General features: G+C 37.7%; 2 protein-coding genes across 15 annotated transcripts in view; one reads left to right on the forward strand and one right to left on the reverse strand.

Annotated features, from left to right (window-relative positions):
- Nucleotides 1–806: 806 nt before the first annotated feature.
- Nucleotides 807–2112, reverse strand: lipt1 (lipoyltransferase 1). Its single transcript, XM_077246318.1, has one exon. It carries the CDS (start codon nucleotides 1946–1948, stop codon nucleotides 830–832), a length of 1119 nt encoding a protein of 372 aa, XP_077102433.1. The 5' UTR covers nucleotides 1949–2112; the 3' UTR covers nucleotides 807–829.
- A 1845-nt stretch (nucleotides 2113–3957) lies between these two features.
- Nucleotides 3958–16647, forward strand: part of pnpla6 (patatin-like phospholipase domain containing 6) — a 45588-nt gene continuing 32898 nt past the window's right edge. For 10 of the 14 annotated variants that reach the window (XR_013207798.1, XR_013207800.1, XR_013207799.1 and 7 more), the window contains exons 1-2: nucleotides 3958–4024; nucleotides 9531–9613. Coding sequence is in view for 9 of the 14 variants with exons in the window: in XM_077246326.1 (XP_077102441.1) it covers nucleotides 9569–9613 (45 nt within the window). In the remaining 5 variants the exon portion in view is untranslated. Of the gene's footprint in view, nucleotides 4025–9517; nucleotides 9614–16647 lie in introns of those variants that run through there. The other 4 variants (XM_077246321.1, XM_077246323.1, XM_077246328.1 and 1 more) reach the window with 1 other exon arrangement.

Here is a 16647-nt window from a genome sequence, read left to right on the forward strand (position 1 = left end):
GCCACGCAAGTTGGTCGTGTTCGCATTGCGCATGCGCACTTGACATTGAGTAATCGAGCACGGCGGCCTCAGCGCAGACCTTTAACGCTTCTGGATAGTCCATTCATTCGGCTACATATTAAGGATGTATGCGATTTTAATGAGATTTCGGGGTCTTTGACTCTGAATAATGCCGTTCTTGTACTTTTTGTTAAACAAACCGCACAAAATACAAAAAAAAGACTATATTTAAGAATAAAATTAAAGGCCATCTACATGACATACTCATCTGCAATAAACTACGCGTCAGGAACAGGCAAACGCGACAGCAGCGTATATTACCAAGAGCCAAACCGTATGACAAAACATACTAATTTAGATATATATGTAAAATGTTTTTTCCCCCTTCACACACACACACACACACACACACACACACACACACACACACATATATATATATATATATATATATATACACTAGTTTTTATTAATATTATTGTTTTGGGGGGATTTTAGTTTTCATTAATACTATTACTTTTAACAATAGTATTTTTATATTAATATTTATCACTAAATATTAATATCTAATATTATTGCCCTATTAATATGTGCAAACACTAAATGGTTTAAATAATTAAAATATGCTAATTATATCTGCAGAACTCTGCCCAATTCTTTCAATTTATTTAAGTGGTTTCATCATAGAATTAATAGCAGTATTTGTGTTTTTCATATCAAATCTCTGCATTTGTGGATAAAGTGTGACTGTGCAGGAGACAACTTTAAAATGAATGTCCATGGTTTTTGAAACAAGCGACACAATGTTTATATCTGACTTCATTTTTATTCACATTACTGAAAGCACACCTTCACACAATCTATGAATCTTCCCGGCAACATCAGCGCTCATTGAACGAGTTCTCATGAACGTCGCCACCAACACTGCAGCTTCATTTGGACAGTATTTGCTGCCATTGAGGGTTGATGTAAACTCGTTCACCGTCTCAGGAGAAAGCCAGTCTTCAGGGATTTCCACAGCACATTGTTCTACAGTACCACTTTTGATGTCCATGTCAAGCTTAATATTCACATCATCTACCACTAAAGATGTGCAAACGCTGAATTTTGGAGTTTTGCCATAAATCCACTCCCACATTTGAATATCCTTTGTCATCTTATAAATGCCGGGCATAAGAGCTTCATGAGTGGGGTCAACTGTGATGACTGGGCTGTCAAAGCCAAATTCATTATTGAACTGGGAAGCAATAGCCTCCATTATAGTATCGGAGTCAAGAGTGGGATCCACATCCGAGAGGTTCTTGACAGGGGAAGGAACGCTTGGGGTGGCATTGCTCCTGATGACTTCAGAAGTGTTACTCTTCAGAACTGAGGACAATATTGAACGATCAACAGAACACAGCAATGTACAGTGATGATAAGCAGAGGTTCTGCCTAATTTCGCAGCAGTGCCTGAAATCTTGTAATGCCCATTCAACAAAATATCAAATCTGTCTGTTGCAGTGACATCTAGCTCGGGTCTGAGTGCTTTCAATGCACTGGTTACGACTTTTAGATTTCTGTGACGGTCGTATTTCTTCTTGGAGGTGAAGAAGGTCATGTTGATGTTCCCAAAATCATGGAAAACCGTCCCACCTCCACTGCGACGTCTCGCTAGCGGGATCCCCAAGCGCCTCAACAGGGGAAGGTTACACTCCTGCCAGGGGTTTTGATGTCTGCCTATGACCACCACTGGGGAATTTCTCCATAATAACAATATGCTTCTGTTTTGCAGATCAACGTGATCGTGAATCCAGTCTTCTAAGGCTAGGTTCTCAAATATGCTAGCTGACGCAGATTTAAGGATGATACCAGCTTTTCCCATCTCGTCGAAGTAGGTGGACAAAGTGCTTTTGAGGCGAGCTGACCCAGAGAGGACATATGCCCTGTTTGACAGTCTCAAAATCATCGCCAATCACTCGAAATGTTGGTAAGGCTCTAATACATCACAGATTATTTGATTGTTAGGTGTGTAGCGAATACTTTCGAGAAAATGTCGCACATCAAAAACAAATCTGTACAGTTTATGTACCGCTTATTCCCATGCCTGCAGTTAACATTGACTACCGGGTCAATAGGACCACATCTCCTGGCAAGTCATAATAAAAGTCTTGCACGACAAAATTGAATTATACAAAATTCTAATATTAAATTTATGTAATTTTAAGTAAATAATAACAATATTTCAATAAAAATATAAACGCTTCCTCGGGTAATGTCTTAATAATTTAATCACACATTTTCTTTATTAGTGACGGACTTTTATTTTAACATGTTGTTCTAGAGGCAGGCGTTTGATTTCGTGTCGCACAAAGTTGGCCAAATGTTTTAGGAGGTTGTATTTTTTTCGAGTTTTGTTTATAATTATTTCAATTTTAACAAACAGAGGATACAATGACACACAAAAAATCTTTCAGATAACAAGTTATGTATGTAAAAAAAAAAAAGGAAAAAAAGGAGAAAAGATAAAGAAAAGGGGAGAGGGGCACAACAATTAATAAAAGCATATTCCAAAAGAATTTTAAACATGACACAAATTCTAGATGTTTTTATAGCTTTCTTATTAACAGACATTGTGATTGTATAAAATACACATTTAATCTTGTTTGAAGATGTTAAAGCATGCAAGGATATAAACTTTCCAATTAATAAAAGAAGGTTTATGCAAAAACTTGCTTTGATTATTCTCATTAATATAAAACTCAAAAAGAATGTGTATATTATATAAGGTATGGAAAAATCACAAAAGTTGTTTAGTTGTTTATTTCCACCAAACGTTTTGCTACAAAATGAAACCACTGCCTAACTTTACCTAAAATAAATAAATAAATAAAAAACCTTCTGAAGTAGATTTGGGACTAACATAGCCTACTGAAAATGTTTATAATTATCGCATTATATTGATATTTATAGGATCACAAATAATAATAATAATAATAATAATAATAATAATAATAATGTATATATATATATATATATATATATATATATATATATATATATATATATATATATATATATATATAATGAAAAGCTTTTTAACCATTACAATCTTTTTAGCCGAATTGAAATTAATTTACTATTATCATCATCATCCTTTTTTTCTGTCTAAATGAATGTGCGGGCCTTTGTTTCCAGATGATGTTTGTCGCACTGTGAAGAGTCTGTATATTTAAAGATGGCCACTAGGTGGTGTTAGATAATTCCGAATGCATAATTCAGTTTGACAGCTGTAATTTGATCAGTACAAGATCCATGTTACTCTTCTCAAAGTAGTTAATGATTAAGATTGAGAATGAGATGAGTTCATTAATTAATTCAATCAGAAAGAAAGGATTTTGGTAAATGGTGTGCATTCTGATGTAGTTCAAGATCACCAGCGTCCTCTTAAGTTAATATCTTACTTATTCAGAGAATCTTCCTTGAAACAAACTGCACTTATCTAAATTCGGTTCCTGTCATAGATCAGAGTTAGTGATATGTACCTGGAATTTACATTTAGCTTTGATTACGCTTGAAAAAAATGGTATAGCTATTTTGGCCGGAGGCATTTTACTTCACAATAAGGTATATTCAAACATTGCAACTTTTAGTTTAATTTTAGTTAATCATTATTATTTTTATTTTTAAAGATGACGCGATAAGTCATGGGGAATGTTTTATGTAGTTTAAAAAGCTGCAAATAATTTAAAAGTTAATAATTATGTGACCATTTTTTATATTGTCTTTTTAGGTGTTTCTGTTAAGGTTAAATCATTAAAAGTATCAAGTAAATGTAATGCGAGAGTAAGCCGAAGACTAAAAACGTTTTGTCAATAACAATGGGGGAGTGAATCGGTGAAAGTCAATTCCCTGAAATCTTATTGGTCCGCTTCTCATCTCTGATTGGCTGTTGCATTGACTGAGTGAAATCTACGCAGAGATCTGAGCGGATGCTTCCGGTGTGACCGTTGTTTGACAGATCGGGACGGACCGTCGCTTTCTGGTAGGCTTATCAACGAAACACTATGTAGAGTTTTACTGGTCACCACGATTATGTGACCCCACGTTTTATATTTAGTGTAAGTTTATTGTGTGTGTAAGGTGGAGTTTCCCGGTTGAGGTCGCAGACGGTGCTGTGTGTGGATCTGCTGAGGTCACCGCACAGCATCACCGCAAACTGCAGCCCGCCGGACGGATCACTTTACAAAACTGAATGCAGAGAACAAAACATCAAGACACGACGGACGTGTCATGGTTTCAGATCTGGAATCACTTTCTTAAATGCATGCGTTGGTTTAGCTTCAGTGTACTGCCAGGGCTTGTTTGCTGACATGTTTTAACCCGTGATCAGCTGATGAGACCATCCGTGTGATGATGCTGTTTCATTATTCCAACAACTGATGATCTGCTTTTCATATGACATGGGAATGAGCATAAATGATGTATCGTGGACCCTGAATTCTCGGGTATAATGTGCTATAGTAGCATGTGGCCTATATAGCATGTGATAGAGTTTGGGCAGTGGAAGACACAGACTGGACACATGCTGGACCAGTTTCATCTGTGGCCGACACTTTTAATGAATATGGTACACTTGAGTGTCCCATTACTGAGCAAAGGTGCTACTTCCATTAGCTATCCGGTGTTTACTGTTAGGTAACTTAGACAAACTATTAATACATTTAATGTAGTATGAAAAGTAGCTTGTTATAAACACGTCAACTTGTGATTTGTCTTTACTGTATCTGATAATTAAAAACATACAAAAAATCATAATTTTGATATAATAATATGCTGAATTGATGTTTAATGAATGTAGTAAAACATTTAGAAAGACAAAACATAATGTTTAGCAGTTAGCAAAACACAACCTCTATGTCATGTTTGCCAAGTAGATCAATATATTTATATACAGTACAGTAGTCAAAAGTTTGGAAACATTACTATTTTTAATATTTTTGAAAGAAGTCTCTTATGCTCATCAACCCTGCATTTATTTGGTCAAAAATAGAGAAAAAACAGTAATATTGTCAAATATTATTACATTTTAAAATAATGATTTCTATTTTAATACACTTTAAAATACAATTTATTTCTGTGATGCAGATCTGAATTTTCATCAGACACAGAAGTGTCCTTCAGAAATCATTCTAATATGCAGATTTATCATCAATGTTGGAAACAGTTGTGCTGCTTAATACTTTTTTATAACCTATGATACTTTTTACAGGATTCTTTGATGAATAAAAAGTTTAAAAAGAACAGCATTTATTTAATATCGAAAAATTATGTAACAATATGCACTACCGTTCAAAAGTTTGGGGTCAGTAATTTCTTTCTTTCTATTTTTTAAAATTGCTGATGTATCAGTTATTTATGTATTTTATTATCTATTCTGTGTGTTTATTTACTGTGTACTGCTAGAAAAACACCACTGTAAACTGTATTCAGTTTCGGTTTTTAGTTTTTTGGTCAAGGTGAAGTGCATCCACAGGGCTGACATGTTTAGCTGTTGTAACTTGTCGTAGGGCGGACATAATATATGCAGACATGGTAAAAGCGGTCTGTGAAGCGCTAATAATTTCATTGTTTTGGTCAGTGAAATTTCTATTTTTGACTAAGTTAATAAAAATACTTAAAAAAAAAAATATTTGTACTAAACAGTAAACACTAATAAAAAATTTAAATCCCCTTGATGTTAACTGGCAACATTGCCTCCATTTTTAAAAAAGATTTAAGCGTTTCAGGACCTATTTTGTACTGCATTCATGGAAAGTGCCAGCAGTTGTTTCCATCAAATTCCTGCTTAAGTTTATGCTCGAGTCGTCTTTGTCGCAGCAGCATCTGTATGCATCAAATTTGAAATCAATGGTTCACAAAAATGTTCATTGTGCTGTTTAGGCTGTTGGTCACACTTGACCGTTGAACATGTCTAAGTGCATTTAGTTTGTTTCTTATTGAATCGTTGAGTGTTGCATATGCCAGTTGGGGGCTATGAAACAAAACTGTGTCTGTAAGTGTGTGTGTGTGTGCATGTGCCCATCTTTTCTTGTTGTCTCATGCTTAAGGGTGCATACTAAGGGCATTGTTAACTGAGGACAATGGCCATTAGAAGGTACCCATTAGTGAGTAACGAATACATGCATTTCAGCTTTTCTTTCTCTTTCATTATTGCCCTGTGGTTTCCATTTACTCTCTTATTATTTTATAGTGTGTAATTGAATGTCAGAGTTTTTCAAAGCTATCTCTGTCTATAATCAATCTGAATATGATACAATCACCTCTTTAATCTGGATAAGCAGTAATGCACCGTAAAAAAAATTGACAGGAAAAATGGTTTCCAGAATAATTGTTAAAAATACAGTAAAATGTTAAACGCATTTGAACAACCTGTACATTTTACAATTTAATTTAAATTATAATTTACACACAAAAAAGGAAAATCTAACAGGCCTTTTCTGCTGAATTAGCAAGGCCATGCTGCTACTAAAATCTGTTTTTGGCCTTTACCATATACTGACAAAAGGATGTGATTTATCTGTATTTAGATCCATTATTTTTACGGATTTTCATATTTTCCGACCTGTAAAGTATGACCCAGTGTGAATTGCGTAAATCCGAGGGGAAAAAATGGTTGTGGGGGAGGGGGGGCTCTGGTTACTGTATGATGAAATCGTGAAATGGCCAAATAACTGCAATGTGTTACTTTTTCTGATATGTTTGTTTCATGCAAGGATTGCTTCTGACAGAGGTGCATGTTAACCAGTGTTCAAAGGGCAAAATGCAAGTAACAATCTGCGTTAAAAAGGGTGTAATTGGGCAGTTGTCTGGTAACTTTTTATGAATTTGGACAATGCATGGTTGTGAGAATGTCATATGGCTTAGTGTGATCATCAAATTGCAATTGTTGTGATGTATTTATATAAATATAGTCTGACACGCTGCATGTTTCATTGTAAAGCACAGTTCTGTCAGGTTTTCCTTCTTTTATTTCTTTAGCTGATCACATCCACCATAATCACATATTAGGGGCTAAAGAGAAAGACATGATAAATCAATGTTCATCACAAGCATCTTTTCCACAAGCTGAGAGAATAGAGATTGTGCACGGTGACATGCACACAAATACACCATCATGGTAACACTCTTGACACTAAAATAATGCATTAAAAATTCATTTAACAAGATGTAACATAGAACATACAGAAATAAGATGTCACATAAAATCCTTATGTACATAACTGAAAAAAAGAAGAAACATAATTATTAAAATGTGACGTGTTAAAGATATTTACAATATGTAGGATTTTTGCAGCTGCGACTAACTTCAACTTGACAGAGACGCGAGTGTTGCATGTACTTTATTAGACAGGTGAGCAAATGTACATAAAACTATCAATGTTATTTAGTTCAACATGATGAAATGTTAGAATATGATCTGTATGTTATTCTAATGTTGATCTAGCTTAACGTACTTAGTCTCATACAGCCAACACACAACCTAACTAACAACATTCAGCACACTCAAATGCCGTTTAGTGTGATCGTGTGACTGTTAGAGCAAGTGAAACAGCGCTGCGTTACCTCAAGTTTAATTCGTCTAATAAACTGACCTATGTGAGTATTAATTCAGCACTTGCGTGTAGTTCGGTAGAATGAAATGTCCTTATTCTTTTATATCCCCGGGACTCGCGTTGCGTGTGGCGCTGCTATACATATAGCAATCGCGCCCTGCTTCACACCACAGTAATATTAAAAACATCAATGTATTCACTCATCCATAAAAGATCCACCAGCTTGACGACAAGATACATAATTCAGCTTAATGTGGAATATACGTCATCAATATTCGCCTTTGTTATTGTAAGAGGTTAGTGACCCCTGGTGGCGAAAAATCCTGCATATTGTACCTTTCACACCAAGAACGATAACTACAAACTTGAATGATAACTATATTAGCGTCCACACCATGGTCGACATCTTCCCATTTATTACATGCTGCAGTTTTGTCATCTGTCACTTTAAATGCTCGAGCTCTTTAAAGCAGGATGGATTCTGATTTGCTGTCATTGTTTTTATCCTTCATCAGCTGGAAAATAAATCTTGCTCTTTAGTCTCTTACAGTTACCAATGCGTTTTATGCACGCTCACAGTCAGATATGGATATGTGGATGAATCCCTTTATGTCTGCTGTGATCTCAGTAATCTAATCCTCTGTCCACCCCTATTGTTTTCAGTTGTTTGCCTCCAGACACTGTGATGACATCACTGAATGGCTTTAGATGGACTCATGCTCAGTTTTTTTTTTTTTTTTAGGGGTTGATGGGAGATGCAAGTAAACATGCGATTTTTGTTGAAGGTTTGGTCGTTGCCTCAGTCTCACTTAATGCGTGTAATGAATGTGAAGGGTTTTTATTGCATGCTACAAAGGTCAGCAAAATCAGCGAGCGTGTGGTTCGGTGTACATGCAGTCTGCTTGTGCAACCCTGGATGTGAAAGGAACTAGTGAAGATGGGGTCATGGTGGGTATAGAAGAAGATCAGAATGATAATTAAATCATGCTGTAGTGAGGCCAGATGGATGTGTGTGTGTTTTTGGGTGTCTGTTAAGGACAATGACTTCAGTTTGGGGAGTTTCCTCTGTTGATTGTGATCATTGGCAGACCTGTTTTTCAGCCCTGTTTACATTAACGATACTATTATTTAAACAATATTTACATTTTTTAATTTTATTTGTTTTTGTGCATTTGTGTCATAATACACAATAAGGGATTGAATGTTATAATAATCATTATATTTATTATAATTAATTGTTATTTTAGTATTATTTGTATGTTATTTATAGTATTTATTAATATTTTGAATTTTATATTTTCAGTTTTTATTTAAAATGTTTTTTTTATATTTCTATTTGGCTTTCATTTATTTTTATTCCAGTTTTAATTTCAGTATTTTTTTGTTTCTGTAACTTAAACATATTTTATTTCTGTTAAAAATATATAGATTATCACAGAAGTACTGGGATAAAAGTTTATAGTTCGGATAGAAACACTACGGTAGAGATCAAAAGCAAATCCCCTTTTGAAAGTAACTTGACGCTTCAAATAATCATTGTATCGATTGCATCATTACACCAGTAGGTGAAGACAAGTGACTGTTAAAAATGTATTTGTCATTGAACCATTCATTCAAATATGAATCATCATTCAAAATATTAATGGCACACCTTTTTATAAAAAAGATTTTCTGGCAGATTGCGTGCCATAGCTGTTATTATATTGTGTATTTTAGCATGGCTGAGAAGCTGTATTGACCAATCATCATCCATGATCAGTTTTTTAATCTGGTGCCATTTTCTTTATTTTAGTAATCCATCCAGATGAATATGCATGGGCTGAAACTGAATATGTCCATAGAGACTGTTATTTCAGCCTGTAGTGATCCTGTTTGAATGTGTGATGTTGTTCTTTGCATGTTGCATTAAGGCCGTTGTCTTGCTGTGTGTTGCAGTGCCTGTTGTTGATGGCCCAGCTGAGCATTGAGGTAGAATGGGACAGAGCACTTCGAGCCCCGAGTCTGCAGAACCTCCAGAGGTGAGCAGAACCACCATAATGCTTTTCCTTATCCACAAATACACAGAACTTTACCTTGTCAGGCTGAGCTTATCACAAATTTCAATGTGAGTGCAATGGAGTACCTCAATTCTGAGTACAAATTAGCCCAATTTACCGAGCTCTCTTTGCATGTATTTGATTGATGGCAGTTATCTATCAACATCTAACCCAATCTGCTTTCTGTATAAAGGGTGACTATTGGGCTTTTTACATTTGAAATTGTTCATTGCCATTTTTAGCCCTGTTCATACTTTACTCTGGGTTAGTAATAATTAATAGTAGAGATGCACCGATTACAATTTTCTAAGCCGATTCCGATTTCCGATTTTTCATGAGTTTGATCTGCCGATACCGATTTTAGCCTATTCCGATTTAATTTTTTCTAACCACTTTACAGCAAACACAAATATTTATTTTATCTTTTCTTTAATAGAACATTTTACATAGAACATAGAACATTTTTTGAACAAATTAAATGAAATAAAACTATATATTATTACTCCTGGTGTGGGAAATTCACACATATCTAAATGCAGTGTTATGGTATGGAAGAACCATTTTTATTTCCATATATTCAACTAAAAAAAAGGGATATATTTACTTATTTACGAAACTAAACTTCTGTATGAAAACAGGTAATGGCAAATAAATATAGCCTTGCAGTATAAAGATGTTTCTCAAACACACACACACACACACACACACACACACACACACACACACACACACACACACACACACACACAGCCTATTGCAATCACTTGTACATCAATGGCAAGTTTTATTTCGAAAACAGTTGTTCTCTCGTCTGCCACATGTCCAGCCAGGCTAAACAATCACTTTAACTGAGCGCGAGCAGCGCAGCAAAAATAGACTCTGCGCCGAAACCCCGCTTCACTGCTGCTCACGCGCTGCTCCTGCTCTCGGTGTGTATGCACTCATTGATAAACATGCACGCCGGGGGAAAAAAAACCCTGCGCTGCTCACGCTTGCGGTGTGAAACGGCCATAATTCACGAGGATTCCTACATGTGCGCTCTGTGTGCACGTGTGATGCTGATTTTGCGCGATGTTAATCATGCGGCGCCCGAGTGCATTTGACCGGCAAAAAAAATCGGCATATGTCAGACTGACCGGCCGGTCGCCGATCATGGCCGATCACGTGAAAATCGGCCGATTCCGATCACCAGCCGATCAATCGGTGCACCTCTAATTAATAGTGGACTTTTTAAAATTTCACACCGTTTGTAAACCATTTCTTAATGTTCTCATTTGCATATTCAAAAGGTTAATAGCATTGATTGGACATGTATAGCACATAACAAGCAAGCTGTCTGTTGGCCTATGGAAAAGTAAATATGTAAATGCTGTTTAATAAGTGCATGAATATTTTAGAGGTATTATACGGTTGTCTGTTGTTAAACCGCTTTCTGTTACGTTTTAGTTACACTGTAGGCTACACTGTATATTTAGTGATGCACCGATCATGATTTTTCATGGCCGAATCAATACTGGTTGCCTATTTTGCTCTATAACAGCCAAACTGGCCTTAAAAAATATCTGTAGCCATTTGAAATTTAAGGCAACCACTGCATTTTAATTATGATTTGCATTTTAATTATTCAGGCAGCATTATAGGTCAGAAGTCAGATTGAATCAGAACTTTCACAATATTTATCCAGTTCATCTGGTTAGGGGTCGGAGTCATCACGCCGGTATGGAGATGAGTTTGTTGAGGTGTCCATGAGGCCTTCACAGTGCTGATGTGGCTGGCACTTCAGGGATGCGTTGTCGTCATGTCCATGCGATGGTTCTTCATCATTTGGATATGGCCTGGATCCGGCGGACTGCGGTAAACCTCGGGATAAACAGAGAGACTAATGTTAGCGTAGACGCAATCCTTCTTATGATGTACCAAGTATATCAGGATTTATGGGAAGTGTTTCCAGTTCCGGGTGATCTAAACTATGCAGCCTAACATTGAATTTTTACTAGTGTAAAGCGTTTCTCAGTCCTGAGTTAAAAAAGCAATTTACCATAGTTAAGCATACTGTGAATATCCATCAAGTTTTGGACTCTTTTTCTTTTCAGAATGTCTTCATTCCCACATACTAGAGATAAGCAGCTGCACTGCTTTCCCATCATACACCTTGCACGTCATTCACGTTCCTTCACAAACCCAACCCCCCTTTCACCAATCGATTCACATGTCAATATCAGCAGCGGTTCACTTTTGTTTTACCACCTTCTTTTCCTTCTCTCGCTAATCTTCTTTGTGTAGATCCTTGGCAGTGGTGTTTTGTAGCTGGACAGATTGTCTGCAGCTAATCTGATCATGTGCTTTTTTAGCTCTGTCATGATGAGCAAAGTGAGAGTTTAGAAGATGCAACTAGATTCCTGGTGTAGGAATGCAGAATTGCACAAATCTTACAAAGTCCAACGATTACAAATGGGTGTAAATGCTTACGAAACATCACTCTGAATGTTGGCCTATCAGAGCATTTCACAGGAGGTATATAAACAGTTTATATTAAGGTATATTACAGGTGCACTAAGTAATAATAATTTCAAATCTAATGTTAAAGAAATGAATAGTAATTTTGGAAAATATGATTCAAATGATGTGCATCCACTTAAAGGATTAGTTCACCCAAAATGAAAATTCTGTCATCAATTACTCACTCTCATGTTGTTCCAAACCCGTAAAACTTTCATTCATCTTCGAAACACAAATGAAGATATTTTTAATGAAATAAGGGATATTTCTGTACCTCCATTAAAGTTCCCCTGAAGTCAATAATTGTATCCCTTAAAACTCAGCTTTAATCACCAAAATGACACATTTAAACGTTTTTTCCTTGAAAAACAATTTCTTCATGCCTTAAAATAGCTTGAATGTAACTTTACACCCTTGCTTCATTCAGTAGACACGGTTCTATGAATATGCAAATTAGCCCCGTCTCCACTCACTCACTCACACCAGCTCAGAGATCCACTCGTTGGCGATCACACTTTGACTTGATTGGTAACAAGGTAGTTTCTGACTCAGAAACACCAGCGATTTCTTAATTGTGTTGACTTATTAATTTGCACATGGTTTGTCTTAAAGCAGACTAAAAACACCTCATAGACAAATAAACAACATTAAAAGCTTGATTTTCACGACAGGGGGACTTTAAAGGTCTATTCAAACAAAAATCTGACGCTTCAAAAAGTTCCTTATGAAATCGTAAAATAAATCCTTCCAAAGTCATGTTTTACGTGATTTAATTTAGGCTTTTTTTCACATATAAACATTGATCAGCGAACATACATAGAGCACTCAAATATGGTAAACTGATGCTTAACTTTACTTGCTTGACTTGCGAGTCTTATGGGTTTGGAACGACGCGAGGGTGAGTAATTGATGACAGAATTTTCATTTTAGGGTGAACTATCCCTTTAAGATGAGAAGTGAATTAAAGCTGCTGTAGGTAACTTTTGTAAAAAAAATTTTTTACATATTTGTTAAAACTGTCATTATATCCTGACAGTAGAATATGAGACAGATAATCTTTGAAAAAATCAATCTCCTCTGGCTCCTCCCAGTGGTCCTATTGCCATTTGCAGAAATACACCACTCCCGGTCAGAAACAACCAATCAGAACCAGGAGGAATGTCTTAGCAGTGTCAATCACGCTCGTGTACGCGCTGATCACACCCCTCTCTTGCACAGCGCCTACTGTCGTTCAAACTCAAGATTGCCGGTGTGCTGCAGCTGTGCTAATGGTGGAGAAACAACCTAAAATGCCAATTTCTCGAGTGGCACCTGCTCATAAAACAAAGAGGTTAAAGGAAAAAGACCGATGACGATAAACAAGCGAAAAAGAAAGAATTAGACAGAGCCCATTGACTAGGTGTCAAAACTCTAGCAGCATAACATGTTGATAAAATGTCACGAACTGTGCTAAGCAACAATTGAAATCTGCTAATTCACTGGCTTGTCATGTTGCTGAAATAATGTACTAGCATTACATATCGCTAGAATAATTACTTACATACTGTAACGTTAGTTACCGTTATATTAACGTTATCTTACTAGCTATTTATAACTTGTAGAAAGAGTGCAACGTTATAAAGTTACATTTATTGAAAAATACATAATGATTTGAGGACCAAGTTTGTAGTCAAAGTATGGGCAGGCTATAGTCAATGTAAAGCATGTTGTTGATGTTTCGTCCCTATTAGTGAATGTGCCATAATCGCTGTCATCAGTGGCCCTGCTTACTAGCCTGTGCGTTCACGGCAGGCTCCGTGAACTGTGGGGGAGGAGCTGTAAAGGGAGGAGCTGTGGGGGAGGTGCTGTGGGGGAGGAGCTGTGGGGGAGGAGCTGTGGGGGAGGAGCCGTGGGGGAGGAGCTGTGGAGGGAGGTGCTGTGGAGGGAGGGCTGTAGCGCAGCAGAGGGCAAGGGGGTTGGACCTGTAAGTTGTGCTTGTTCAAATTTTCAGGCTAAGTCAACGTTTTCTCAAAACTCCCTACTGCAGCTTTAATATCAGTGGCCTAGAAAAGGCTATTTTTATTGTACATGGGGCATTGTGGGGGAGGTGCTGTGGAGGGAGGAGCTGTGGGGGAGGAGCTGTGGAGGGAGGAGCTGTGGGGGAGGAGCTGTGGGGGAGGAGCTGTGGAGGGAGGAGCTGTGGAGGGAGGAGCTGTGGGGGAGGAGCTGTGGGGGAGGAGCTGTGGAGGGAGGAGCTGTGGGGGGAGGAGCTGTGGAGGGAGGAGCTGTGGGGGAGGAGCTGTGGAGGGAGGAGCTGTGGGGGAGGAGCTGTGGAGGGAGGAGCTGTGGAGGGAGGAGCTGTGGAGGGAGGAGCTGTGGGGGAGGAGCTGTGGAGGGAGGAGCTGTGGGGGAGGAGCTGTGAGGGAGGAGCTGTGGGGGAGGTGCTGTGGGGGAGGAGCTGTGGGGGAGGAGCTGTGGGGGAGGAGCCGTGGGGGAGGAGCTGTGGAGGGAGGTGCTGTGGAGGGAGGGCTGTAGCGCAGCAGAGGGCAAGGGGGTTGGACCTGTAAGTTGTGCTTGTTCAAATTTTCAGGCTAAGTCAACGTTTTCTCAAAACTCCCTACTGCAGCTTTAATATCAGTGGCCTAGAAAAGGCTATTTTTATTGTACATGGGGCATTGTACATTGTGCTGATGGGATCACACTACTCACTCACTATATTTCAATAACCCACAAAATATTCAGTGCACCTTTAAGACCGTGGGCAGATAGTCCTGTAACACAATTGGGAGTGACATTTGAGAGATGTTCTGAATTCTGCACACTCTGAAGTCACAAATAAGTATGTCTTGAAAAAGTCAGGGGATGTGTTAACATCCACATGGTTATGTGGTTTCCTACAGACACTCTGATTAAATCTACCACTTCTGTTTTAAAAGTGCTTCAACATTTTAGAAGAATGTACTGAGTTAATTTTCATCATTCTCACTGCAACAAACACCCTTCTTCTTTCCCACCCACAAATATGTAAACGTCCTTAAACGAAACGTAGCACAACTGCATAAGATATTAAGAATAGTTTATTTTTCTTAGCCCATTGGAAAATGTCTCCCCCCAGGCTCAGTCAGGGGACAGTTCTCCTCTGGCCAACGAACGAACAGTGAATGATTATGATTCAGGCAGCATTATAGGTCAGAAGTCAGATTGAATCAGAACTTTCACAATATTTATCCAGTTCATCTGGTTAGGGGTCGGAGTCATCACGCCGGTATGGAGATGAGTTTGTTGAGGTGTCCATGAGGCCTTCACAGTGCTGATGTGGCTGGCACTTCAGGGATGCGTTGTCGTCATGCCCATGCGATGGTCCTTCATCATTTGGATATGGCCTGGATCCGGCGGACTGCGGTAAACCTCGGGATAAACAGAGAGACTAATGTTAGCGTAGACACAATCCTTCTTATGATGTACCAAGTATATCAGGATTTATGGGAAGTGTTCCCAGTTCCGGGTGATCTAAACTATGCAGCCTAACATTGAATTTTTACTAGTGTAAAGCGTTTCTCAGTCCTGAGTTAAAAAAGCAATTTACCATAGTTAAGCATACTGTGAATATCCATCAAGTTTTGGACTCTTTTTCTTTGCAGAATGTCTTCATTCCCACATACTAGAGATAAGCAGCTGCACTGCTTTCCCATCATACACCTTGCACCACATTCACGTTCTTTCACAAACCCAACCCCCCTTTCACCAATCTGTTCACATGTCAATATCAGCAGCGGTTCACTTTTGTTTTACCACCTTCTTTTCCTTCTCTCGCTAATCTTCTTTGTGTAGATCCTTGGCAGTGGTGTTTTGTAGCTGGACAGATTGTCTGCAGCTAATCTGATCATGTGCTTTTTTAGCTCTGTCATGATGAGCAAAGTGAGAGTTTAGAAGATGCAACTAGATTCCTGGTGTAGGAATGCAGAATTGCACAAATTTTACAAAGTCCAACGATTACAAATGGGTGTAAATGCTTACGAAACATCACTCTGAATGTTGGCCTATCAGAGCATTTCACAGGAGGTATATAAACAGTTTATATTAAGGTATATTACAGGTGCACTAAGTAATAATAATTTCAAATCTAATGTTAAAGAAATGAATAGTAATTTTGGAAAATACGATTCAAATGATGTGCATCCACTTAAAGGATTAGTTCACCCAAAATGAAAATGAAAATTCTGTCATCAATTACTCACTCTCATGTTGTTCCAAACCCGTAAAACTTTCATTCATCTTCGAAACACAAATGAAGATATTTTTAATGAAATAAGGGATATTTCTGTACCTCCATTAAAGTTCCCTTGAAGTCAATAATTGTATCCCTTAAAACTCAGCTTTAATCACCAAAATGACACATTTAAACGTTTTTTCCTTGAAAAACAATTTCTTCATGCCTTAAAATAGCTTGAATGTAACTTTACACCCTTGCTTCATTCAGTAGACACTGTTCTATGAATATGCAAATCAGCCCCGTCTCCACTCACTCACTCACACCA

The sequence above is a fragment of the Siphateles boraxobius genome, unplaced genomic scaffold, assembly GCF_051911475.1.
Source record: "Siphateles boraxobius isolate OS27281-9 unplaced genomic scaffold, OSU_SipBor_1 29, whole genome shotgun sequence".
NCBI lineage: Eukaryota > Metazoa > Chordata > Actinopteri > Cypriniformes > Leuciscidae > Siphateles > Siphateles boraxobius.

What these genes read in the sequence shown, in the direction of transcription:
- lipt1 (XM_077246318.1), bottom strand. Translation starts at nt 1,948, where the DNA reads ATGATTTTGAGACTGTCAAACAGGGCATATGTCCTCTCTGGGTCAGCT.